The following is a 27,871-nucleotide window of genomic DNA, read 5'->3' on the forward strand; positions in this document are numbered from 1 at the left end:
TTACCTAACCAAAAAAAAAAAAAAAAAAAACCCATCAAACTTTCATGGGATTTTTTAATTGCACAAGCTCCAGATTTCTCCATAGGAATCCATTAAAAAGATGGCCATAATCAAGCAGTAACTAAATTAGAGTGCTTACTCACAATTACCAAATTATCCTATTAACCATCTTGAGACATCAAAATTTTTACTGTTTTAGTCACTAAGTAACAAATGTCAAATGAAACCAATTCAGAAATAATCAAAAAGTCTGCAAACCCAGATAGGATCAATTCAGTAAATTCAAAAAACATCCACAAAAAAAAAAAAAAGTGAATAGGTAAACATAGGAACATAAAAGATCAAGGCTGTACTTCTTCTTGCTTTCCATTCTTTTAGCATCCTTTTTTAAATAATGCCAATAAGCTGCTCTTCAGTATAGATTTTCGTTGCATGTAGAATAGCATTCCTTTGCCCCCGCACTATTAATGATCTCACAGTTGAGTATCTGAATGTTTGCAGTATGGAGCCTCGGATTGATGACGAGCCACAGATCTTGCACCCTGGTCCACTTGATGAGTCATTGTTGACGCGACAACGATATCATCGATCAGAGGACATTTGGAATGGCGATGTGAAATATCTAGCTCTAACAACCACTTTAATTTTTACGTTGTCTTTGACTTTTAGTTAGCAAGTTCTTTCAAAGTTGTATTTGTAGTTGTAACAACTGCTATAATTTTTATGGATTTTGCAGGACCTGGGCCCACTTACGTGCCGTGGTCGCACTAAGGAGATGGCAAGCATTCAGATGGGAGATAATCGGGTGATTGATATTATCAAGTTGCTAAGGCTGGAAGGATTGTTTAGGGCCTCTTCCAAAGAGATAGATCATTGCCTAATATCGGCCCTAGTTGAGCGATGGCGGCCGGAGACGTATACGTTCCATCTTCCACATGGTGAGATGTCAATCACCCTACAAGATGTGGAGGTCATTTTTGAACTTCCTATAGAAGGTGAGGTCTTGGTTGGGCCGACTGCTGTGGTGGATGGGGATTGGCGAGATCTGTGCATGGAGTTGCTTGGTTTTACTCCGACGAATGACAACAAAACTTTGATGGGGCAAATAATTCTCATCAGCCGCTTTGTTGACGCCATTGCAGCGCCACTGCCTCATGACGCAACGGAGATGCAGATACACCAGTATGCCCGGTGCTATATTTTAGCGCTGCTAGGGGATAAGCTTTTCATGGACAAGTCGGGAGATAGGGTGCATTTGATGTTCTTGGCGTTCTTGCGTGACCTTCGTGATCCGCCACAGTATAGTTGGGGTAGTGGTTGCTTGGCTTGGTTGTACAGAGAGTTGTGTCGGACAAGCGAGAAAGGGGCATCACAGATTGGTGGGGTGTGCACATTGGTCCAGTATTGGGCATGGGCAAGGTTGCCATTCTTGTGCCCGAGGATAGAGCCCCCACCTGGATGTGATTATGGCCCATGGCCATATGCTCCACTTGCATTTAAGTAAGTAGTTTTCTGATATTGTGTGTTTTCTGCAATGTACTCTTCTTAGTAACTACAACATGGGTATTATCTTATTTTATGTTATTCGCTCGTAACTGTAGGTGGGTGCGGGTGCCAAGCTCGAAGAGTAGGCCATCCGGCATGGCCTTGATCCACTATTACGAGCAATTAGTTAGATTACAGCTGGACCAAGTATGGCAAACAAAAATTCTGTTTGGTTATGTTAATTTTCCTTAAGAATATGATTGCTTCATCCTTTAACATATCTTTTGTTTTAATTTTTGTTTTTCCCTTTATCTATGTATTCTCCCTTGTTTCACGTTCCTTGATGTTATGATAATTTTTTTTTGTTTCTATTGTAGATTGTGTGGCAGCCATACGAGGTAGACTTCGGCCACCTTCCTGACTTTTGCGTTTCAGGGAGGGATACGTGGACGGCAAGGGTGCCACTTGTGTGCTTTTGCATAGTAAAGATACACCACCCAGATCGTGTCCTTCGTCAGTTTGGGTTGGAGCAAGAGCGGCCTGACCATGTTGTGTACGATGAAAGACTGCATAGAATGGACTTGCGTGGGAAGGTGGAAAAGAATTGGAGGGAGGAGCATGGACCGTATATCCTTACATGAGATATGAGACAACAACGACTTTGCCATGCACCTCCTCAGACTGGTGAGATGCCTCGCGATCATGACTATTACCGCTGGTACCGTTCGGTCACTCGAAAGTATGTCGACCGCAACAGCGCAAAATTAGATATATCTGTAATGTGTTCTAATTAGACATATCTTAGTTGAGTATTTGGGTAGATTAATAAATACTATATTATCCATTCTACAATTGATATGTAAATGTCTCAAATTTGATTGTACTGGTTCTTTGTTAGTTTCAGATTGAAAGCCATTTAGCGCTGTTGGAGATGCTTCCTGTAGGCAGCCGAGCACATAACCATGTTCGACGCGTCCTAAATGATTTAGCTGGGCTTAGTGGTGGTCCTGCAGCAAATGGGGAGGCAAACAATGAGCATGAGACTGAATCAGCAACTACTGTAACCCCAAGCACAAGCGCAGCACCCGTAAGTACATCGACCCGTGCTACTGCAGCTAGGGGCCGTGGTGGGCCTGTTACAGCAAGCCGAAGCACAAGTGCAGCTAGGGGCCGTGGTCAGCCTGCTACAGCAAGCCGAAGCACAAGTGCAGCTAGGGGCCGTGGTCGGTGTGCAACAACCGCTCGGGTTGTAAGTAGTCTTGAGATATTTGCACCCATCCCGCACGCATCTCTCCAGCCTGAGGTCCCTCCACCCATGGTAGATGCATCTCCTCAGCCCGAGGTCCCTTCACCCACCCCACCTTCACAGCCCAGTTTCGATCTCGGTATTCATTCTTAGTTGACCCCTCCTATGCACCCCAAGACACCCTCAAACCCATCCACCAGCTCCAGTGCACCCACTTTGCCCATAGACCCACCCCGTCCGGAACCCATGACAATGATCCCCACTCCTGGCCTGTACACAGAGCATCATTACCCACCTACCTCATCCTCATCTGACCCTCTAGGACCTCCAGTTGGGATTGACACTCTTCAGCCAGATACTGATGTACCGGATGAGCATCCCCTTCATCAGCCCTCACCCCCACGAGGTCGACTGCAACGTGCTAGAAGAGCTCCCACTTGTGGGACAGGTGGACACAAAATAGGACACAAAGGCAGCTCTATGGTACGATACCATTAATTACGATGTATAGGCCTATTTTGCAGTTCATTTTATCTTATTATTACACCAAATATTGACTGTATGCATCTAATGTGTTTGCAGCACGATGATGAGCCTAAGGATGATGCCCCGCAGCCTCCTCCCCATCCCAAACATTACACGAGGGTTAAAAAACGCAAAATTGGTGAACTTTGAAAAAGAGGTTTGTTACAAAGGTAATGTTTAATGTGATCTTTTTTCCTGTTGGGGCTCTTATTTGTTGTGTGTGTGTGTTTGATGCTTCATATTTTTACAGCTTTAAGTTTACAATTTTAACTAGAAGTATGATGGCTCATATTTTTATTTGTATCTTTGTTCGGCCATTCGAGGCAAGACAAGGTTAAAAGTGAGGTGAATTTTGTAAACTTCTTATCCTGGTTAGGTGCCACCAGCTTGGTGTTATTCATGTCCCACTAAGACCAAGGGTTCAATCTGATAATGTGATTGCTCTTAAAAATTTAAACAATAAATTTGCACCTAATTATTTGTAGCCTTACCCTTATGGAGTGTCATGTTATTTCCAGATTTTTCTTCCCAGCTCTTGGAGGACTACTGTATGGCTATGACATTGGTGCTACATCTTGTGCCACAATATCTATAGAGGTATGCTTTTAATGTAATTTTGAACTGTAGTGGCATTATATTCATCTGACTTAGCTTGTTTTCATTCTTTTGAATGAAAATTCTCATTTAAGAGCCGAAAAGTATATTTGTATTTCCTTGCTTGAAGGACTCACTCTAAAACTGCAGCTTATATAAGATAATTTATTATTTTTTGACCCCATACTACTGTTAACAGCATGTAGTTTTCTTAAATAACTAAGTCAAGTTAATGAAATTCTTTCTTAATAACCTTTGTCTTTTCTTGCAGTCAGTGACACTAAGTGGAATATCATGGTACAACTTATCTTCTGTGGAGATTGGTCTCATAGTGAGTTTACAATTGACTCTTTCTTGTTATTGTTATATGTTTATGGGTTGATATTTTACATTGATGGGGAAAACAAATACATGCTTTTGTTTCTAATTTTGTGGATGCTACCTATTGCAGACTAGTGGCTCATTATATGGTGCATTGATTGGCTCTGTTTTGGCCTTTAATGTTGCTGATTTCCTAGGTTAGTTTTTATGTTACATAGAGAGCTATACATTAAGCATAAGTTTGTAAATGATTAAATTTTCCCAGATTTTTTTTTTGTTTCTTTTAAATTAATGGGATTTTGTGGAATTGTGCAGATAAGAAAGCTGATTACCCTGTGAAGGTCTCTGGTGTTGTGGTATCACCCAACCCAGTGGTGTCAGGCAAGCCAGCCACCTTTAACATCTCAGCCACAACTGGTAATTTCTTAATATTTTATTTATATGTTTTCTTTGTATAGGAAAGTATGGATTTATGTGGCTTTGATATAAGTAAGCTTGGATCATATAACTTGTGTCATGTTTTGATTTTCCAAATACTATGAATTTGATCAAATCCAGGGAGTTCCTTTGTCCCTTTTTGTCTACTGCATGTGTATAAGTTAATTTATGTGGCATTGGACGTATATTTTGCCATTTTTTTGTGAGGTGTGCTTACTACCCTTTATCTTTCATGTGTAAACCCATCTCCGAGTGGGAAAGTTGCCATTGACGTTTCTTACTTTGGGGTGCACGTCCATACAGAAAATCATGATCTTTCTGAGGAGACAAGCTGTCCTATTGCAGCAGGAAAGTTTGTGCTCTCTCACAGCCAAACTTTACCTGGATTTACACCACCTGTAAGTCTCATTTTACTAGATTTAAACTCTTACTCTACTTATCAACAAAAAAAGAAGAAGAAGAGAGATTTAAACTGTATTGACTTTTAAGGTGAACCCTTCATATATTCTCATTGTGTGTATGCTAAACTATACATTAACTCGAACAAAGCTTTAATCAATTGCCAATTATTGTAGGAAAAATGATTTGCGTATGTAGATATACAATCTTGCCCCCTGTTGGCTTCACCCTCTACCCTTTCTTATGGGGTAGGAGATGCCATTTGAGCTAGAGTTCATTGGTGACATAGTTAAAGAATTTACATCAACCTAGTTTGGATAAATTTTATTTCCTTATCCCTTATTCTGTGAAGTAGTTGTTATTTCTTCTTATGTCATGCATCAACAGATGATAGAATCCATGCATTTTCTGCTGCCCTCATGCATCATGTTGCTGTCACTCTTACTTATTTCCATTTATTGAAACTGAATTATGAATCATTCAGAAAGAGTCGAACTTCTTGCCTGTTTCAGATGATGGTGAACAGGCATGTCTTTCTCTAACTTTGCGGACCTTTAATTTGTTAATCTGTCATGGTCAAAGTTCCTTTGCGAATCTTTACGTAACCGGATGGTGTTGGAGATGTACCTGCTATTTTATAGCCGTATTGATATATTTAAAGATTCTTGGGGCTACAATACCATTAGTATAAATCATCATACATTGTTGAGCTGTACTTTCCCCGCATCTTTTCACTGCGAAAGACCTTTAAGTCTCGTTGTGATTCAATCCGTCCGGACGTTAAGTTAATCCGCAACCAAAATTTCATCTGTAAAGATGAGACGCACATCCTTCACCTTGCCCGTGCCTGGAATTTGAAATTTGTGTCTAAACATATGAATTCCCTTCTTTGTTTTTTGGTGTGAGCCTGAGATCGACCTCTCTTCCCCCCCACCCCCCCCCCCCCCCCAAAGAAAATACCACTCTCTTCTTAAGGAAAAATTTTCAGTTTCTTGATCACGAGTATTTTACCTTCGTGTTTTGGTTGTCTTATCTTCAATTTTGACCTGTAGCTCAATTTCTCATTTTAAAAGGGGAATCTGGACTGTGCTTCTCAGTCCTCAATCTTTACCAATGCTTTGAAAGTTTTGTTTCTTTTGTTATTTAAGTCTTGAGTTTTTCCTTGGACTTGGGCTTTCACTATGTAAACTTCCTTTTTTTTTTCTTTTTTCTTTTTTAAATTATAAAATTCTGTTCTAACACTGCACGGGATACAAAAATTTGAGGCACTGTATCACAATAAGGATTACCTTTTTAAAATTCTGTTCTGAGGCTGATTGTAACACAAAAACTTCTGAGGCTCTGCATCACAACAAGGATTGACTAAAAATGATATATGAAGGGACTTGTAATCATTACCAGTTACCAACAATGTAGTTCTGTCCTCCTGCAATTATCGTGTAGAAATCACATTTTTCTCTTTTTCTTTCATGCTAGTTCACAGTCCATCACAAGCAAGTTGGTTCTTAAATCTAAGCAGGTCTATACCAAATTATCATGGATTGTTTATTATATGGTCATTTGCTTCAATTTAGCATATTTTGCATGGAGTTTATTGTGCCTAAAAATTGTGCAATCCCTTATTCTCTTTTGATAAGTTAAAAGTAATATTAAAAAAATTTAGAAAGAGCACCACCAAGTGCATAGGCTGTGTAAGGGGCACCAAAAATAAACAAAATTTACAACAATCAAGAAACTAAAGCTTATCAGAGAATGAATAACCATTTATAGTGGGCATTCAACAATAGGACGAACATAAAAAGATCTTTTGGCATGTTCAATTCCTTCAAACATTCAGGTATTTTGTTCTTTCCAAACAGCCCATATTATGCAGAGGGATCTCATTCCAAATAATACTGCTGTGGTGCCTAGAAAAGTGCTCCTTAACAGACCAACAAATCAACTACCCTATTAGGCATAACCCACTGCACCCCAAATAAATATCACACTAGAGATAATTCTCTAGCAATTTCACAATATAGAAGTAAATGATCAACTTTTTCTCCATCCTTCTTGCTCATACAATACCATTCTACAACAATTATGTTTCTTCTTCATGAGTTATCTAACACAAGAATTTTACCTAAAGCAGCTGTCCATGTAAAAGAAGCCACTTATCAGGGATTTTAACCTTCCAAATGCTTTTCCAAGGAAAAGAATGCACACCTCCAGCATTAGCACTTTATAGGGATTTTACCTCTAATAATCTGCTTTATGTTGCTACCCAGCAGATATGGTATTCAGAAACCCTTCTAATCTTTGTTGGAAACTTGGAATAGTTGAAGTTGAAGAAATCTGTAAGAATATCCTTCTCCCAATCTTGAATAGCTCTAATAAAAGTGATATCCCAATGACAGTTGCCTGCATTCCAGCTCATGTAATCCACCACAGAAGCTTCCTTACTTTGAGTGAGTTTGTAAACTCTAGAAATGCATCCTTAAGAACCCCATCCCCACACCACCAGTCATGCCAAAAACGAACATTGATACCGCTACCAAACTCAAAATTGATGAATCTGAAAAAACATCTACAGCCCTTTCTAAAATGCTTCCAAAGACATACACCACAAGGACCCTGAACCACCCTCAAGGACCAGTCACCCCATTCATTACCATATCTTTGTCCACTACTTTCCTCCAAAGAGAATCTCTCTTTGTGGCCAAACATTAATGACAAATTCCTTTCCAATGTTTATTGAGTCTATATCTTCTTGTAAATAATTTTTTTTTTTTTGCATTTTTTGTAATTCTTTTGGCTACGTTGTGCCCTTTTGCATGAAGTAGTATTTTTCAATAAAATTCTTGTTACTTGTCCAAAAATAAAATAGAAAATTTACCGATGTGTGCTTGTGGTGGGTTTAAGGTTAGGAGAATTTGTGGTTTTAGGGTTTAGAATTGTAGAAGAGAGAGTTGTAGGTGTATGCTTGTATTGGGATTTTAGCTTTGATACCAAATTGACGTAGGACAAATTGGAATTTGTCCTACATGTGCTTGTGGTGGGTTTGGCATTGGGACAATTTGTGGATATGGGGTTTAGAAGAAACCTTTATGGGGTTGTGTTAGGAATTAAAAGGTGGTTTGATGAATTATTTGATGCTTATTTGGTAAAAAAAAGTGCGTGGGGTTTTAGGTTTTGATGGGTAAAAGAAATCTGAACAGTGCCTCAAGAAAGAAGATGAGAAAAAGAAGAGAAAGGGAGAAAAGAACAATAAGGTCAACATGCCTCATTACTTAAACATTCAATATTTTATAGATCAATTTCATCTATTCTTTGAGTACATCGAGCACAAATACATACAATGACTCTTTCTTGTTCCAGTGGCATTATGGCTCTTTGTTTGATTATTAAACTAAAAATTTAATAAAAGACTGACATGGACTAAAGAAAATACTAAAATATTTTTTTTTACAAATTAAAAAAATGATCAAAAAAAGAAAAAGAAAATACTAAATACTTATGATCTCCTAGTTTGACAGTGTTTGATAGTCCTGGTAAAATGATGGAAAATTATTAGTTTACCCTTGTTCATTTTCCTATCAGTTCTTCTCTCCATTTGGGCTGGATAAGGGAATGTGGGCCCAGAGAAAGAACATCACCATACTCCTCATTTTACATCCTCCCTAAAATCGCTCAAACCAAACAGATTAATGTATTGAAGTGTTTCACTTTCCTTTTCCTCTCACAGGATTATAGAAATAAAGACCTTCAACGGTATTTTTTACTTCATGTATTGCTTTTTCTTTCTTCTTTTATGGTGAATCCACATGTACATGAAAAATCAACAATCATGACCTGAACCAAATAAATTTTGTGGGGAGCAGCATTTTCCTAGGTCTATAACTCTTTCTAATCTAAAATTTTTAGTCTGTTGTATATGTCTGCACTCCACCTTCACTTATCTGACTATAGGTCTTTTGGGAAGTTCCATTAATCTTTTTTGCATAGTTTGTATCCTACATGAAAAATCGACAGTCTTATCATGAAGCAAATAAATTTTGTGGGGAGCAGCATTTTCCTAGGTCTATAACTCTTTCTTATCTAGTTTTTTATTCTGTTGTATATGTCTGTATTCCACTTTCACCTTCACTTATCTGACTATAGGTCTTTTGGGAAGTTCCATATCTTTTTTTCAAATAGTTTGTATCCTACTTTGAGCTTTGAATTTTATTAGCAATTGACTTTGAGCCAGGAGTAAAAACTTGCTAAATCAGCTTCAGTTTTTAACACTGCTATTGCTACATAATGATTAGTGAGATTTTCACACTTTAAAATCCCCTCCTCCCCAGTGTGGTGTTGACTGTAGAGAGAGAACCCAAGGGAAAGGGGAAATAAATATTGGTCATTTACATATTTCTATATGGATGTAATGATATAAGTATCCTCTTTCATGTGGATTCATATGCATGGCTAAGAGAAGGCAAACTTGCAAATCAGTAATTTCCATTCCTTCTTTCATTGTCAGTCCAATATAACAATTTAATCTATCATTTATTTTTATTTTTTTTACTCTAGTGTTTCGCATCAACCAGCTGATGGTTTGTGGTATTCACAGGGCTCTTACACTCTTAAGATGACACTGGAGGATGGTAACAATCAATTGTTGACCTGCATTAGCTTCAAATTCAGTATCAGCTTTGGATCTTCTGTGTCTGATAGTTGAATACCTGGTAATAGAGGTGGGGTAATTTTTTACCGAGATACACATTTCTATTGAGCATCTAGATCATGAATTTCACCCCCAAGACATATAAATCAATGGTATGATTTTTCATTTGCCCTCATGATCTCCCTTATTTCGTTTAGGTAAATGCTAGTGACAATGGTGGGAAGGCTGATGCCAAAATTGAGAAAGGAATTAGTGGAAGCAATGCGAATTCTATAAAGGAACTTGTCAGCAATGAGGCCTTCAGTGTCAACATGGATCGGTTGGTCTTGCATTTATTAATATCTCACATAAGCGCATAGAATATGATTGTTTGAAATTTCTGCTAAAGTTTATTGTTGAAGTTGCAGATCAAAGCATCCAAAAACTGTGCTGATTATGGACGAGGTTGATGGGATGTCTGCTGGAGATAGGGGTGGAGTTGCTGACCTTATTGCTAGCATCAAGATTTCCAAAATTCCTATTATCTGCATTTGTAATGATTGATACAGTCAGAAACTAAAAAGTCTTGTGAACTACTGTTTGCTTCTCAGCTTTCGAAAACCTACGAACCAGCAGGTTTTTGTTCTGATTTCTATAATTGTTTTTAGAGTACTTTTTTTTATGCATGAAATTGAACGTAGTTGTGATCTTGTCCTTTCATGTGGTATTTGCTGAATTGACCTTCTCCTGTTATTTGTTTATGTGATGAAGTTTAAATGACTAGAGTTAGTGCTTATGGTTAGAATATTCCCTTTGTGCTTTTTACATAGGCACATTTGTTGGCATTTCATAGTTTGCCATTGATACCCACATGAAACTTTTATCCGAGCTTTGGATTAGTTTTGTTGATGCATCTAGACCCAGAATATGAAATTACTTTGTATCTTCTTGTGATGTTTCTGTTAGTTGGGAGATTTTTGGTTGCTTCTAGATTTCTAGTTTAAATGATCACACATATGCATGCCTCGTACTAATTTGTAGGCTTTGTACCTTGTCCTTTATCAAGTTTTGACAATTACACTTCACCCTTTCCATGTGATTGTAGGCTGTTTGGTTTTAATGTGGGGAAGTTGAGGATGGATGAGCGGATTGACCTGAGCATGAGTGAGAAGTGCATTAATGATTTCCTCTTCTGAGAATCTGCAGATTGTACAAGGCTGGTGTCTTCAATTGAAGGATCCTTCGGCTTTGGATTCTTAATTTTCTGGGTTGGCCTAGAAAACATTCACAGTGAATACAAAATTTGTTGTGAAGATGATTAGAGACCATTTTATATTTGAGAATGGTTCATGTACCATATCTTGCTGGATATATTTGTTATTCAATCTAAATGGGTTTAAGTAAATTGAAAGTTGCTTGTTGTCATCATAGTCTCTTCTCTGGACCAATTACAAGTCCGAACAAATTGATATATTTGCACCTCATTGAGGGTGGCATTGTTGATTCATATATTCCTGCTAATTGGTCAATTATTGGATTTCAGATTTTAATACTTATATTTTAGTAAAGGTGATAAGCGAGTAAATTCTTTTTTGTTGTGATTCCTTTTTAGTGAATGGAAGATTATTTTTAATCCCTTTGATAAACCAAAGAAGAAGAAGGGGGGGAAAACAAAACATCGAGAGAATCTAGTGAAACATTCATGGTAAATTTTAATTGATACCATCATTAGAAGAAAAGTAATAATATGGATACTTATTATCAACATCTCTTTTTAAGAATAGGATGGTTCAAAATTTTGTGAAAATGAAAGGGGGAAATATGAAAATGAAATCCTCAGTGAGTAAGTTGTGGACCTTGTGGTTATTGAAGGCATCAATTATTTAGTATGCTTGGTATTTATTGGTGTTTTGAATGATAAAAAGATAAAGATAAAACTCGAGTGAATGTTGATCAGTTGATATACAATTCAATACATGCGAACATGAGTTTGCAACTATGTAGCATATTACTGTCTGAGTCAAACTCTCAATATTTAGCAGAGTCATATTCAAAACTACTGCGACTTTGGAGTCGAAAAAATTCTCAGATGTAGCAAGTACTGTGTATTCATGGTGGGGAATACCAACTGTGTGATGTTTTTATTGAAGCAATTAAGACTTTGTCTGCTGGGAGTGATCCAAGGTTTGAGACTGACAGGAGTTAGAGAGAAATAATTGACTTTATCCATATGCTGATATGCATACCATTTGAGTTTAACTTGTTGAAATATGCTCTGTACATTATGTGAGTTTAGACTATAATTTTCACCAAGCACTTATAATTCTTGCAAACACTAATACAAGTACACATTTTCATAACATACCAACAACGAACAACAGGGAAAAAATGAGCAAGTGATTTCCTATAAACTTAGCCAAAAGTAATGAACAATTCATCTTTAGATTTGCAAAAGGTGCACGTACAATAGGATCATTTGCCCTCACGATCAACAACATTTTGTATTGCACAAAACGTGTAGACATCAACAACAACGTTGAATGTTCGTAGGTAGAAATTTTTGGAAGTCATCATTGCTTGAATCTGAGAAGTCTGAAATGTCACTTTCATCATCTAACGCAGTAATTTCATTAATAGACTTCATGGCTCGCTCTTGCGCCTTCCCCTTTAGATGCTTCCTAGCTTTTTGGACTGCATGAAAACGGTCTAGCCGCCTTTGCATTTGATTGTTCTCTTGTTCAAGGCGAGCAAGTATGTTGGCAGGTTCATCTCTAGGCAACTCGGCTGAGCGTGCCTTAGGAACTCGTAACCCGTGCCATCGACAATACACCTCCAACTCACACCTCTTCTCGTATAGGGTTGACCATGGTGGTTCTGCTACGGTGAACTCCATTGCGGTGGTATCTGTACTTAGTTTTGTAGGTTTGCCGACCATGATGTGGCCAACGCTTCCAAGACTCTCATACGTATATATTGGAATATTAACGAAATCTCTCTTCTTTCCAACCCATTTCCCTCTATAGTGGTCTGTGTATGTTTGTAGTTGTTGATCTGCTGGAACTTGTAATAATTCATTTGTTGAAGTAGATTGAAACTTGTTTCTACGTGTACGAGATGATGTTGAGGCGTTGCGACTCATAGCTTACTCAACCTACAAAGTTAGTGGTGTAGGAATAAGAAAAGAATTGTGGTACATTTATAACCTCATTCCACTGTGTATTCAATAATAAAATTTAACATATTCAGGCTTGTCATGTCAATACAGGCTGGAAAACCACGATACGAATTTTTTGTTCAAATGTTCCCAATGTCACAGTGAGATTCTCTTGTTCTAGGCAGTAGTTGCAGTGTACTGCCACGACTATTCAGCTGAACAGTATTCATGTGAAGAGTATTTAGCATGCTTGTGTTTCATCTGACATGAACTTGACAAGACAATACTGAGTTGTGTTAAATGCATCATAAACTTTTTAGGGGTCTTCTGCATCCTTGAAAACAGTGCATTGCAAAAGGATGCAGATCTGTGTATTGACGTGAGTGTGAATGATATGACTAGATAGGGTTCAACAGTGTCGAGCTATTGACCAGCACATGTAACACTGCGAACATCAGTGTAGCAATGGTGGACAGCTGACCCCCAAACTCGAGAATTTGTTTTAATAAATTTAGATTTAGAATAAGGGCTCTCAACCTAAACCTGTTGTCTCCAATTATATATATGTAAGTACACAAAGATGGATCGAAACTGACCAAAATGGAACAAAGTGGTCTGAATGGACCAAATTAGACCAACTAGAATCGAATGACTGAATAAAACCAATGTGGACCAAATAGGACCAAAGAAGATTTCAAGGACCGAATTGGGACCAAATTAAACTGAATGGACCGATTTTATTTTCCAGTACAACTCAATTCTCTAAAACTCGAGTTTAGTGGGAATTTTTCTTAACTAAACTCGAGTATTAAAGAATTGAGATTGCCCAGAGGAACTCGAGTTTCTAAAACTCGATTTCCACTGGGCAAATTTTTTTTCCCCAACAAAAGCATGCTCTGTTTCAGGCAGAGAGGCATGCCCTGTTTCAAAAAAATTTGCCCAGTGAAACTCGAATCTCTAAAACTCAATTTTCACTAGGCAAATTTTTTTTCCCCCAGCAGAAGCATGCTCTGTTTCAGGCAGAGAGGCATGCCCTGTTTTAAAAAAATTTGCCCAGTGGAACTCGAGTCTCTAAAACTCGATTTTCACTGGGCAAATTTTTTTTCCCCCAGCAGAAGCATGCTCTGTTTCAGGCAGAGAGGCATGCCCTGTTTCAGCAATATTGCCCAGTGGAACTCGAGTCTCTAAAACTCGATTTTCACTGGGCAAATTTTTTTTTCCCCAGCAGAAGCATGCTCTGTTTCAGGCAGAGAGCAATGCTCTGTTCCCCCCCCCCCCCCAAAAACATGCAGCAAACCAAAAATTGAAATGTGTGCACACACCTGCTGGGAAACATAGATAGAGAAGCTAAAAATGTAATCTACAAATACTCATTGAGAGGTAGACAAGTTGAGAATGTAAATGCACTTAAATTACATCAAAAGGCATTCTCATTAGGCACCAAACTATAGAAATTGTTACGGTCTTTGCATAACCATAGTTTTACAATGTAAATGCACTCAAATCACAACAAAAGTCATTCTCAATATATCACCATTCTAAACATGTCCAACCACGCTTAATTTGCAATTCTAACCATACTACTCAAATCACAATCTTCATAGAGGTACATTGGATAGAGAATAACAAGTACATTCAACAACAATCAAAAAGTTCACATAGAGCCAATACAACGTAGTCACTTTTCCTAAGATCAGCGGTCCGCATGACAAAAACATCGTCCATGGAAGGATGCCTGAAAAATGTAAAGTATTTACGTTAGGAGAAAAGATAGTAAGCATTAGGTAAACATCGAATGAACAACAATTATTTAACCGATGCATAACTTTTTGCCATCTACCTACCTAGTGTGGAACATGGCCGCTTGTGGAAGCGCCACGGGACTGCGGACATTTTCTGCGGTTATGCCTGGAAGCATGACACAGACCACATGTCTGCTTGGGTTGACTCTCTATCAAATCTGCGTCCTCCCTCTGCCATCCCGGTTCTTGATCCTTATTCCTCACTCCATCCATCTCATTCCTTATTCGTGACTTCACCGGTCGACCTTTGGCCCACAACAATGCCGGATTAGGCAACCACTTTGGCCCACAACAATGCCGGATTAGGCAACCACTTTGGCCCCATGGGATCCCTCCATAATGACTATGACTTAGGAACCACAAATGCATGCTCATAAGTGTTAAAGGCATGGTTCAAACCATAACATGGGTGAATATACGTGGTTGAATCAATATGTAAATAGTCACATACTCTAATTGCATGTGAACACGGGATCCCTATATTTTGCCATTTCTCACAACTGCATGTTTTTTCCTGTAACCGAACTTCGTAATTGTGGTTTCCCCCTCCTGCGCTACACGTGTTGAGCTGGGTAATTACTTGAAATATCAGCTCTTCATTGCTAAATGGCTTGAGATAGTGTTTCTCAGATTTACGCTTATTTCCATCCCACGTGGATAAGGCATATTCACTCCATTTCTTACCCTCTGATAACTCATAATGGTATTCTTTGTGCCGGTCGTGGAAATATTGAACAAGTTTGTTCCAAGTGAACTCAACCAACGCGGCAATAGGAAGGCCCCGTGCACCTTTCAGTACACCATTGAAACACTCTGATATATTGGTTGTCATTGCCCCAAAACGTCTCCCACCATCGTGTGACTGGGTCCACATATCCACAGACTCGCTCATTAGGTATGTGTATGGAAGATAATCTTGATTCTTTTCCTTACCATCCTTCCCCGTCACCTTTTTCTTCTTCCTAATGGCCTCAATTTCCACCTGCTTAATGGAGTCCATTATGGTACCAAATTTAACTACCTGACTAGCATATCCCGCTTTCAACGCCGCTGACTTTAGAGTCGAGTTCTGAAAATAGGTGTTGAAGTTGCTAGCAACATGTCGAAGGCAATATCTATGAAATACCCCTGCTTTTCCATCATCCCTTCTAGGCCAGTTTGCAATGGCGTTTTTGATACCGAGATGTCGGTCAGAAATTATGCAAATGCCGTCATCAGGTATCAGGTGGCCAATCGTTTCTTTAAGGCATCGTAAAAACCACCTCCAACTGGACCCTGACTCACAATCCACAACAGCAAAGGCGAGAGGGAATACCTTGTTGTTAGCATCGGTTGCCATTGCGACCAACAACTTTCCCTGATACTTACCATACAGATGGGTCCCATCAATACTAATAACTGGCTTGCAGTATTTGAATCCTGATATGCATGGACCGAAAGACCAAAACACATAATGCAACAATACGGTGTGATCTTCATCGGTGGGTGTGACACGATAGCAAAACTGGGTAGTCGGGTCCTGATCAATATACGCCATTAGCAACTTTTGCAGCCTTTGGTAAGATTCTTCCCAATCTCCAAACATAAACGCAATCGCCTTTTGTTTCGCATCCTATACCTTGTAGTAAGAAGGCTTATGGCCATTATATTTCGTCTCTATCAGAGATCTGAGATGCTTAATTTGAGTAGTGTGATCCTCACGTAACTTGTTATGGATTTCTGCTGCAATAAAATTACAACTCATCATTCTACCATCATTTCGCACCCCAGTCGGTATACACGTGTGAGGACCCACATACACGGTGACCATCCATAGATTTTGGAGCTTGGGCTTCATAACTGCGTAGACATACCACTTGCATGACTCATGCACGCATTTCGCACAAAAATTTTTCCTCATCGACCTAGTGATCTTAAAGTGTTTGTTTTCCTTGAGGGCACAAATTGTTAATACGCGCTTCACCTCCACTTTACTGGCAAAAGTCAACCCTTTGCACAAATTCATCCCCTCTCTCCAAGTAGACACAAATGGCACCTTAATATGCGAAGGATCAACCATATTTTCCCAAGTATTTGCAGAGAATGACAACGCAGGAGGTGCGTAGGCAGGGATTGTGTTCGTAATGATTTGGACACTAATAACATTGTCTGCATCAAGTTCAGTACCGTCCAATGTCTCATCGTCATCAATGTCCCTCTCAAAGTCCTGAAAGTCCCTTCTGTCAATCATGTCTTCATACTCATCTTTATCGGCAAAATCTTCACCGTTAATGGCAAGATTCTCATCAACATAGTCGTCATCATCATTGTCATCATCATTGTTAACGGCAGTAGTCTCATCAATGTAGTCGTCGTCGTCATCATCATCATCATCATCATCATCACCATCGGCATGAACATTATTATCCTCTACATGTGTAGAATACTCATATTGAGCATCCGGAATCGTAACTTGTAAGCTTGTGGTTGTTTGTTGGATATCCTCTTGCCATCCTGCACGCGGCTCCAACTGTATGTACAACTCAATGTTACTTACTTCAGCTATACTCTCTAACTTGTCAAACATGATCTTTACATGTCTATCTGTTTCTATCACCATATACTTGTAATTAATACGGTGCTTGAAGATTTCATTTGGCATACGATAAGTAATTTGTATGTTGTGCACATCAGGATTCTTACACAACTCTTCCATGACAAATATCTTCAATTCATCAAGGGTTTTCAACCTACGATCAATTTGGGCATAATAGGTCTTCATACCCGGCCCCTCAAATGGCAATCCCTTGTTCGCATTGGGATTCTTAAGCGAACCACCGTGGTATATGATTATAACAATATCAGGCATTGTGAACCTGTTCAAGTCAAGTCCTATATTAGTTAAATCACATAGTCATAAAGTGAGGGAAAAAAGTAATGCAATCTTACAAATGAACATATTCAAGCCAGGTTATAGAGTGCCCATTAATATCTAAAGGCCAAGACGTAATCCTTCTAATCCTAGTGGATGGAGAGACAGAATTATCTATTACTCCATTGTGTGGTGACCTATAATGCCTAAAAGGGTTCTGAAAGAACTAGGTGGGTAGAGGAGCATGATTACATACCCATTCATTACATTCATTCACTACCCATTTCATACCCAAACCAATGATAAATAAAGTCAAAAAAACTTGAAAGATCATGATAAAAATAAAAGCCTAGAAATGATGAATAAAATTTTGATAATTACATACCCATTCCCATTCATTACATTCATTCACTACCCACTTCATACCCAAACCAATGATAAATAAAGTCAAAGAAATTTGTAAGATCATGATAAAAATAAAAACCTAGAAATGATGAATAAAATTTTGATAACAAAAACTATACAAATAAATACTCAAAAAATTAACACTAACAAAACAAAGTTCTATAATTCACAATATTGATAAATTAACTAAGTTATATTAACTATCTACAAAATAAATGGTAAAACTCTTTAACCCACACCCATAGACAACATACCCAACTACAATGACAATCAAATTATGCAAACCCTTACCTGAGATATGAATTTGCTAAGAGGGAAGAGCAGTGAGAGTGGACAATGTGATTTTGTGAGAGTGGACAATGTGGTTTTGTGAGAGTGAGTGGTGTGAGAGAGTTATAGGTGAGTGAGAGTTAGTAAGGGTGAGTGAGTGAGAGTTAGTGAGGCTGAGAGGAGCTCTGTTTTTAGGCTTTCTCTGTGAGTGTGTTAATGTGAGTCTCTGTGAGTGTTAATGCCACGAGCTGTGTTTTAAATAAACTGTCCAGAGGAAATCGAGTCTATAAGACTCGAGTTACTCTGGAAAAACTCAAGTCTCAAAGAATCGAGTTCCATGCGTATGAAAACAGAATTTAAAAATAAGATATAGTAAAACTCGAGTTTTATAGACTCGAGTTTTATCAACAGTAAAACGAGTTTTAGAGACTCGAGATCTATGTGGCATTTTGTCCACCTCAGCAAGCGCAAAGCGAGCATAAAGCGAGTTTCTGAGACTCGATTTTTTATGTTAATCTCGAGTTTCAAAAACTCGAGTTGTTATTTTCCTTTATAGTTTCAAACAATGCCTAACTTACTATATTGATGCCATCCACACTGCTAATTTGCACATTCCCCCCATAGGATGATGCATAGAAGTAATGTTTTTATTTTTTATTTTTGTTTGTTGTGGTTGAAAGACACAACAATTGTTTTAAACGGTGTTTTTTCTTCTAACAAATGACATTTGAAACATGTCATTTCAAGGTTTTTAAAACGTTTGGTATGCCACATGTAATAACGGGAGTGAATTGTAGATTAGGCTTCCTCCATTATATATAGTAATAGATATAGATTTGTTTTTAAAATTGATTTTATGATTGGAAAAAAAGTTAGTAATAAGTTAATAAAAACTAAGATTTTATGTTTAGCTAAAAAATTAAGAAAATCACATAAGAATGATAATAAAGCAATAGAGGAAAAATTGATTGATAAAACATTAAAACTAGAGAAAAGGATGATAAGAAATGGGAAAACATGATATTAACCATTAAACTTTTGTGTCTATTCAAAAAATTGATATCCATTAAAACTTTTTTTTTTTTTGGATAAAGCAGTAGAGGAAAATTCGATAAGAAAAATGTGTCTATCTAAAAAATTGATAAAGCAGAGAAGACATGTCGATAACAACAATGAAATTTAAAGGAAGAAAATGACAATTCACAAGAATATTAAAAGATTTTACTTGTAATTTTGAAAAGAGATCGAATTTGATAAGGGCAGAGTGTAAAACCCATGTTTTACTCCATGCAATAAAAGATTGTCATATTAGTTTTTTACTTGAAACTTAATACATACGTAATAACATCTTAATAAATTCGCACTTAAGTTGAATCTTCAAAAAGATACGAGAATTAATCAAGTGTAGTTATGCCTATTTTTTAATATGTAATATGATGATATGTCATATTAGGATTGGAGTGAGTAAAAATTGAGTTTTAAATCGCATCCTTATAGAATTTCATCTATTTTAAAAAACTTTTATTTTGTAAAGAATAATCGGAAACAAAGTTGAGGACTTGGAATTGAAAACTAGGGTTGGAGAAGAACAGCCCATGGGCCTTAGCCATCCAACCTAGACGGGCCGGAGTAAAGTCGGTTAGGCCCAATTAAAGCTGTAGCGCGCTTTGCAAAATAGCAGAACTACCCTCCCCACTTCACCGTATTTTCAAACCCCACCACCTTTCCCACTCGAAAACCCAGAAAATGTCGGGTTCTGCAAAACCGGTTCGGATCTCCGCCCGATTTCCCTGCCTTCTCTTCCTCGCAATTTCGGCCTGGGCTTCCATTGCCTCCGCCACTGAACCTTCTTTGGGTACCATTTCTTCCATTACATGTTCAATTTCGCAATCTAGGGTTTTATTTTATTGAAATTTGTTTAGTAATTGAAAGCATTAAATAGTATAATTAGATTTTCTTTTTCTTTTTCCATCATATATGGTTCTGTTTGGTGTCAAAGAAAACTGAGGGAAAAAAAATGTCATTTTTATCTTTCTAGGGCAAACAATGACAAAATACCATTTTACAGCCAGTTGATTAGTAACAGAGTTTTAGGTAAAATTATGTTTGATATTATTGCTTATTGTTGTAAAATGTTTCAATTTTTATGGTGAGGAAAATTATTTATTATCTTTCTCATTATGCAATGGCATTTGATTCAGTTAATTTGATAGAATTAACTGTTCCATTTCAGTTTTTTTTTTTTTTTTTTTTGATGCAAATTTGATTCTTAGATACCAAGTTTGGATGGTATGCCCTCTGTTTGGTTTTCAAAAGGTTGGCTCGAGAAATGAAGTTTTAGGGGAGTGAGAGTTGTGTTAGGTACATTTTGAGGTAGAAATTGGTGTGGGTTTTGAATGGGTGGATGGGTAATGGTTTTTTGCTTTTATCTTTTCGGTTTCGCAGTTGTTGGTGAATCTACTAGGCTGCAGCTATCTCATGGCTTGCCAGTAAATACTTCTACTGGTTCAAAGCCTGGCACTTCAGTGGTTTGTGAAAGAGTTCATATACGGGGATTGCCGAGGCTTAAAAATCTTGGAAAAATTTCCCACGTAGTGAAGGTGAATGTGTCGCAAAGAGATCCAAGCATTCGTACATCGAAAACCGAGGTTTGTTTCCATAGGTGAGTCATCATATCATGCGGTTTTCACTCCTGACTTTGCATGACTGATTTGACTGGATGGGAAAAATAGGTTTCTGTAGTATAATTCTGTATTCTTGAGGTTATAATTCCTTTTAGTGTTGCTGTTCCTTTGTTGTAGTTGGCATATGTGTAGCAATTTTGTATTTGTTCAAGATCAAGAATTCTACTACTTGGTCTAATCCATTATTTAAATATGTTGGGAAGTACACATATGGAAGAGCGATTTTGGCTGTATAGCTGTAGTAACAATCTCAAATAACAGAGATTTTGAATTTGGTTACATTTACTCAATAATTTTAATTGATATCTTAATTTTAAGAGTATAATGCTGAATTAACTTTTATTAATGAGGTAACCGTCTGTCTCAATTCTCAGCTAACAATTAAGTAATTTTTTTTAATATTCATTTTTAAGTGGTTAGAAATAATACTAGTTGAGTCAAATAATGGTTGAAGCATATGTTACCAATTTAAAAGTATATTTTTAGTAATTAAGAGTGGAATGTTTACTTTGCAGGAATGTCTCTCTTGGCATTGGGATGTGCCCTCAAGGTCTGTGGGAGAAAGTTGTTAAGGGATCTTGGGTTAGGTCCATGTCACCTTTTGATCACAGGATCTTAGATATACGGACTGCTGGTTCGTCCTTAGAACCCTTTGAGGTGTCCATTGGAGAAGGTAATTATTTTTTGTTTAATCTGTGGATACCTTTTTACCTCCCATATCTATGAAACTAGTAACTTGTTCCATTACTTTGTTGTTTTTTTCTGCAGAATTTTATTTGTATCGCATAATATGTTTAATCCTGGGAATAGTTTTGATGAGCCTGGCATCCCCTCTGAGCAAGTCACTTGTATTTTATTATGGAGGTGCAATGTCAATCGGGGTCATCCTTGTAATATTGATTATCCTTTTTCAGGTAATATAGTTTTCCATTACTATTAATATTATGGATATCATATACAATTTTAAGCTGTGAATGTAATTTGAATTTTCTGTTAAGATTTATTGGACTTGCCAATTAAGTATTTAGTCCATGTTAACTAATCAGTTATATTTTCCAAGAAACTTGTTGCTCAACTAGTTGGCAAATCCTGGAGTTTCCAAAAGAGACATTTAAAAGGTTCAAAACCCCCTCCCTTAATTATTGAATTATCAACAAACAAAAAAAAAAAAAAAAATCAGTTTTACCTAACTTGATAAAATGGTCAGTGGTAACTAAGATGTCCTTGTTTTCGTTGTTGTTATTTTATTTGTGCACAAAATCTGGAGGTGTGAGGATGATGTTTTGGCCCTTATTAGCCTTCTTCTCCAGTGTTTCACTTACGATTTTGTTTGTGGTGGTGTCTATTTGATATTCTTTTTTTTTTTCTTTTTAATTTTTATAAATAGTGGTGTCTATTTGATATGCATTTGCAAAATGCTTTTTTTTTTTTTAGGGTTCAAATTTGTAATTTTAGTAGCAGTGTCTTCAAGTACCAATATCTCTTTATTTTAATATCCATTCTGATGTCTTTCCTCCTACTTCTCCTTTTTATTCTTCCTCTTTCCTTTGGTTAAAATTGGTTGTCCCAGCTTTGCTTCCATATTGTTACTTGTTTAAGGTTTCCTAATTGTTCAAAAGAATTTACTGGATCCCACATTCAGTTTGAAGTTTGAAACTCACATATGCTTTGCATTCAGTTTGATATTTGACATCTCCTTAAAGTTTGATTTAATGTGTATTTCTGATTTTATCTTGTGCATTTCTTTTCAGCTCAAATTGGATTTATCAGTTTTGTTGTTGTCATTTATGTCAGCTTGTTGGAGGGATTGAGGCTTTGAATGATTTTTGTGTCTCTAACTTCAGCCTGGAGAAATTATTTTGGTTGCTTTGTCATCTGTCTCTCATATTGTAATATGTTAGTATTGTTCTTGTTATTGACAGGGAATGAAGCTTCTCCCAACTGGTCGAAGGAACTCTCTTGCAATTTTTATGTACTCATCTGTTGTGGGTATCAACCTTGAATCAACTCACTTTTTCCCTCCTCAATTTTATCAAAGAGATTATGTGAATACAATGATTTTTTTTTCTCAGGTTGGTTTGGGATCTTTTCTTCTCCGTTACTTACCTGGATTGTTGCGTACGATTCTTACGGAGATAGGAATCAGTGAAGACATGTATAATCCTGTATGTAAGTTATATTAAATTATTCTGATAACTGTCTTGTAAATCCATTATAAAAAAAAGGTTTAATTACCATTTTGGTCCCTAACGTTTGCCTTTTGTGTCAAAATAGTCCCTAGCATTTCAAATGTGTCAGTTTAGTCTCTAACCTTTTGGTCTTGTGTCAAAATAGTTCCTGCCGTTAATTGGTAAATGGAAAAAGCTGATGTGGCTAATGAGCATATTAAAATATTAATTTTTTCCATGTGGTCTGCCACATGTCCTTATCCGGCTTCCTTGGTCCTTCTTTTGATGAGCTAGTAGTAGTATTTAGGAACCTACCTCTTTATCGACCTTGTCTACTTTTTTATTTTATATTTTTTATAGTATATTTACTGAAGTGTTTCGCCATTTTACTTTGATGCATAAAGTTCTGGGTTGGCTTTATTGCCATGGCTTTGGTTTCTGTGGTAAAGAGGCGGGTGGGAATGCAATAAATCTTATATATCAAAAAAGAAAATAGTCTAGGTTAAAGCACAGGCACAATCATACAAGTCATCTACATTATACAGTTGCAGTTGAGAGCTTGGCAAAACCTATTTTAGGGTTTATTTTTGTTAGCATCATTGTAAGTGATTTAGATAATTCTACATTTGGAATATGCTGATTAACTGCTAGCACTTTACCACTCTTACTCCCCCTAGGAAAAGGGTAAAATTATCTATTTCCCTGTTCAAACTAGAGTGTCTCCTTGAAGTTGTTTCATGGAAATTCCCTAATGTCTACAAGATTTTGCAGTGTACAGTTGTATAATAAAATGTATTCGTCTCTTTTCTTAGTTTTTGATTGGCTGTCCTTCCAATCTATTAACCTTTACATAATTAAAAAGAAAAGTTTTCTTTGGATGTGTATGTAATATTGGTTGCCTAAATTGAAACTCAAATTCTTAATTCACTTGGAACCATAGAAGTACACCACAATTCTTTGCGTTGATCATTTGGTATCGTTGTTTCTGTTATTGTATCCAGGATTCCTCGTGTCTTAGAAGTTTCATTTCTGTTGTGCACTAGGATTTTGTGTTAAAGCAGGCAGTTGCTGCTATATTGAATGCTTCATTCAAATTAGAAAGGACAAAGTTTGGCTTTGTAGCCAATAGCTACTACTCCCACTAAAAAAAATTAATATGACAACATCTTTTGAAAATCTAACCGTTAGATTATATGTTATTTATGTTTTTAACACGCATGTTAAATTTCGTGCTAATTGAATGTTATTTACTATTTGATTCATAAACCTTTTTTATGCAAAATTTTAGACTACAAAAAATCGAAATTTAAATATTTGGTTGATGACATAATTATTGATCTTTGATCTTCTGTAAATTTTGCAAGTATGAAGGATATAAGAAGAAAATGTAATCTAATGGTGGATTTGTCAAATTCACATCCAATAAAAAGATATTAAGTGGACTTGTAGTTATTGGCTACAACCAAGTTTGCAGCCAAACTATCCAATTAGAAAATCCCTGCGCTTTAGATTTATGTAGTTATAATAAATGTGTAAGTACTATAGGTAGTAATTGATGGTAATGCTTAGCAAATTAAGAAATTGTGATGTTTCTCAAAATTGTGAATTGCAGTTGGCAGTATTTCTGCTGGCTTTTCTTGTTCTGACCGGAGCATGGATGGGCTTCTGGGCAGTTCGCAAACTTGTCCTGGCAGAAGATGGATCAATTGATATAAGCACCTCTCACTTTGTTGCATGGTCCATCCGTATTTTGGCTGCTGTTATGATTCTTCAGGTTTCTTTTCATTGATCTCAGAAGTATCAAATTCTTATTCCCCACATATGTATAGATATAGCAAACCATGATCTTTATTGCATATGAGTTGTTTCATTCTTGAACAAATGGTAACCACCTTGACAAGTATGTTCTGCTTTCAGAGTTCTGCGGATCCTCTACTGGCAGCAGAAGCTTTGATATCTGGAATAATGATCTCTTCATCATTGCGGAGAATTTTTAGATTCATTCGTCGCCTGTACAAGTATGATTTTACTATTCTGGAGCTTAACGATTACCTTCCATCATCAGGAATTCAAGATCTGCTTCCTTTTCATCCACTAAGGTCTTCAGCACTGATATGTTTAATTGGTGTCTCCAAAATTTGAGAATGTGGGAAATGTTCTGTGGGGTTTTTTATTTATTTATTTATTTTTATTGGGTGGGGGGGTAAAATGCTTTCTTAGTTTCCAGTAATCTGAAGATGATTTATTGATTGACCTGGAAAAATTACGCAACATATTTGCTTGGTCTTTTGAACCTTTTGAGCTCTAATAACTCATCTTAAACTATGTGCGATATCATCATGCATATTCCTTTTCACTTGTCGCGTGTCCTGTGGTTTCAAATGCATTACATTTGTGAAATACTTGTACAGGAATTCAGTGAAATCTCCAAAAAAGAACCGCAGAAGATCTCAGGTTCCTGATTTTTCAGCTTTTGAAGATTCACATGACAAATATACATACAAGGTTCAGAGTGATGAAGACCCCATTTTCCTTGCGCCTCGAACCAAAAACTTCACTCTGGCTTCATGCAAATCTGCTGAGCGAGGTTTGCCTGATTCTTGTATTCTTAATCTAACTAATACAAAGAAATATTAGGATCTATGCCTGTTACACATTGGAAATGCTCTTTACACATTCAATCCTTCAGGTTTTTCCAGGACATCACCTTTTCAGCAGTCAGATTTGGAGTTATACCCTTCCACATTCCATACTACACCTGAAAAGAAAATTTTCTCGAAGGCTGAGTGGAAAAACTTCACCAGACACTCTACAGAGAAAGCTATGGAAGAACTTGTTTCTTCACCTGATTTCAGCAAATGGCTTATTGGTAATGCAGAAAGAATCACTGTAAACCCCAACACATCTGGAGCTGATAAGCGTCGTAAGTGGCTCTTCTGGTTTTAAGCAGCCATCATTATAGCTCAAAGTAGTGGACACATTCTGGTTTACTTGTTTGGTAGGATCAATTAAACATCACGATATATACTCAATTAGGCTATTGTATTCATTCAGTTTTCCCATCTCTCTCTCCAGGGATTGAACAGGTGGGGATTGATTAATAGACTGTTTCAACAGTAATATCGTCGATGTGTCCACTGCTTATTGTGGCTTTGGATTTTATTGGCCATATCATGAAGCATTTTGTATGCCTGGCCTAATGCTCTCTGGGAAGTATTCCTTGCATCCTACTCTGACTTCAATGCAAGGAAATCTCAGTGGCCTATGCTGCATTAACAGTTATACTACAATAGTGCGAGGCTTGTTGGTGCTGTGCCAAATCTTATTAAGGTGGTGCTGTGCCTGCTATGAAGATGAGATTGTTTAAGAAATTAGATTTTGTCTCTTTATTTTTTATTTTTTGGTTTGGAGGTGTTGGGGGGGGGGGGGGGGGGTTGTGAGAGAGAGAGAGAGAGAGAGAGAGAGAGATTGTGTAATTTATGTGCATAGGTTGTTGTACGTGCTAATTTCACTGTGATTTTGCCTCCAGTACAACAACCCCTGGGTACCAAGATTGATCTCCGTGTTCATGGGATAATTAAAGAGCTCAATGAATTAATTTGTACCTAGACTCTTTTTTTCTTTCACATTTGCAGTCAAAGGTTCAGATCAGAAACACCATTTTCCTCACTCCACTCAATATTCTCTTTTGGGTAAATAAGGAAGTTAAACTTCCATTAATTTTTGGCTAACAAATAAAAGAAGGGTGTAACCTGGCTAAGGATGTTTCAGTTTCACCGCAAGTTAACTTTCATTACCAAAAAAAACAAATTCTGAAACATCATAACAGTGGATGACAGGGCTTAGCAAGGTGGACTCCAGTTTTATAAAATAAAATAAATAAAAAAGAGGAGATAAATATGCGTTTGGCAGTTCAGACTCTCGGTGTAAAGTGTAAACCATTCAGCTGCACTTTTTGACATTTGAAAAAAAGGCCGAACGAGTGGGTACTGGCTGTTTCAAAGCCGACAACATTTATGCGGTTGTTTTCACTTTTCACTCGAATGGTGGTTGTATTCTGCTTCTCTTACCCTGTAACAATTCATTTTCTGTTTCCCTTGCCTCTGTAATTAGTGCATAAATCTCCCACTTTAGAAGTTATAGTAGATAGTCTTACCCTATATAATATAGAAAATAGAAAACTAAAAGGAAGAAAAAAAATTGTTGTTTTCTTTTTTATGTATTTGATAGAAGTAATATCAAAGTAGGATGATAAAAAATGTATGCAACTCTTTTTGTTTGGTTGAGAGAAAAATGAATTAAGAAATAATATTATAAAATGTCAAGGTCAACTCTCATTTAAAATATAGAATTGAGAAAGTTTAAAGATACAACAAAATGTTACAATAATTTTATAACGTTTTTAGTTTTGGTGAGTCTCGGTATAATATTTACTTATTTTATAATATATTATGTTAAATTGTGATTCGCACAAAATATATTTAATATCATTTGAAAATTCTCTGCTCATCCAAATTCTCCACTTTCTTGCAATATTGTGTTTTGACTACACATGTCATCACAATGGATAAGACAATTATATAGAGAAATTGTGTATACTTTATATAGTATTTAGAACTAGTATTAAATGCAGATAATAGTATTGAGAGCTATACCAAACTACTTAGCCCAATAAGACTAAAACAATAAATTTGTTAGAAGGTAGATCTCACAAGCAAACTACTTAAGCCAACTAAGTGCAGGCCCTAAACAGATAGGATCCAAGACAACAGGATTAAACACGCAAACTGATGAAAATAACGTTCTTCAGTCAAGTTCGATAATGAAATGTTCTTATAGTAATCAAGTATATCTATATAGTATATACAAAGTATTCTTTTCTTTCTTTCTTTTTAGATCTTATGC

At 36.8% G+C, this 27,871-nt stretch overlaps 2 protein-coding genes and 1 long non-coding RNA gene across 5 annotated transcripts in view; all 3 read left to right on the forward strand.

The window, feature by feature from the left end:
* Window positions 1-1,051: 1,051 nt before the first annotated feature.
* LOC142625344 (serine/threonine-protein phosphatase 7 long form homolog) lies at window positions 1,052-2,126 on the forward strand. The gene is made up of 3 exons (XM_075799022.1): window positions 1,052-1,401; window positions 1,602-1,692; window positions 1,863-2,126. The coding sequence occupies exons 1-3, from the start codon at window positions 1,052-1,054 to the stop codon at window positions 2,124-2,126; spliced, it is 705 nt and encodes a 234-aa protein (XP_075655137.1).
* Window positions 2,127-3,774: 1,648 nt separating this feature from the next.
* LOC142623929 (uncharacterized) overlaps window positions 3,775-27,871 on the forward strand; it is a 39,534-nt gene continuing 15,437 nt past the window's right edge. The window contains exons 1-3 of the long non-coding RNA XR_012842249.1: window positions 3,775-3,853; window positions 4,122-4,181; window positions 4,302-4,368. This is a non-coding gene — a long non-coding RNA (uncharacterized LOC142623929). The remainder of the gene's footprint in view (window positions 3,854-4,121; window positions 4,182-4,301; window positions 4,369-27,871) is intronic.
* On the forward strand, window positions 19,812-26,295 carry LOC142623310 (uncharacterized). Of its 3 annotated transcripts, none has more exons than XR_012842105.1 (11): window positions 19,812-19,969; window positions 20,560-20,776; window positions 21,314-21,471; window positions 21,567-21,712; window positions 22,721-22,783; window positions 22,871-22,963; window positions 24,579-24,740; window positions 24,884-25,065; window positions 25,378-25,553; window positions 25,656-25,964; window positions 26,042-26,295. XR_012842105.1 is itself a non-coding variant. In XM_075796707.1 (11 exons), the coding sequence occupies exons 1-11, from the start codon at window positions 19,861-19,863 to the stop codon at window positions 26,065-26,067; spliced, it is 1,566 nt and encodes a 521-aa protein (XP_075652822.1). In that variant the 5' UTR covers window positions 19,812-19,860; the 3' UTR covers window positions 26,068-26,295. The 3 variants fall into 3 exon arrangements, 2 of the variants coding, with proteins under 2 accessions (XP_075652822.1, XP_075652823.1); XM_075796707.1 differs by having other exon boundaries at window positions 25,656-25,889; XM_075796708.1 differs by having other exon boundaries at window positions 24,884-24,984; window positions 25,656-25,889.

Source organism: Castanea sativa, chromosome 2 (genome assembly GCF_040712315.1).
Source record: "Castanea sativa cultivar Marrone di Chiusa Pesio chromosome 2, ASM4071231v1".
Classification (NCBI taxonomy): domain Eukaryota; kingdom Viridiplantae; phylum Streptophyta; class Magnoliopsida; order Fagales; family Fagaceae; genus Castanea; species Castanea sativa.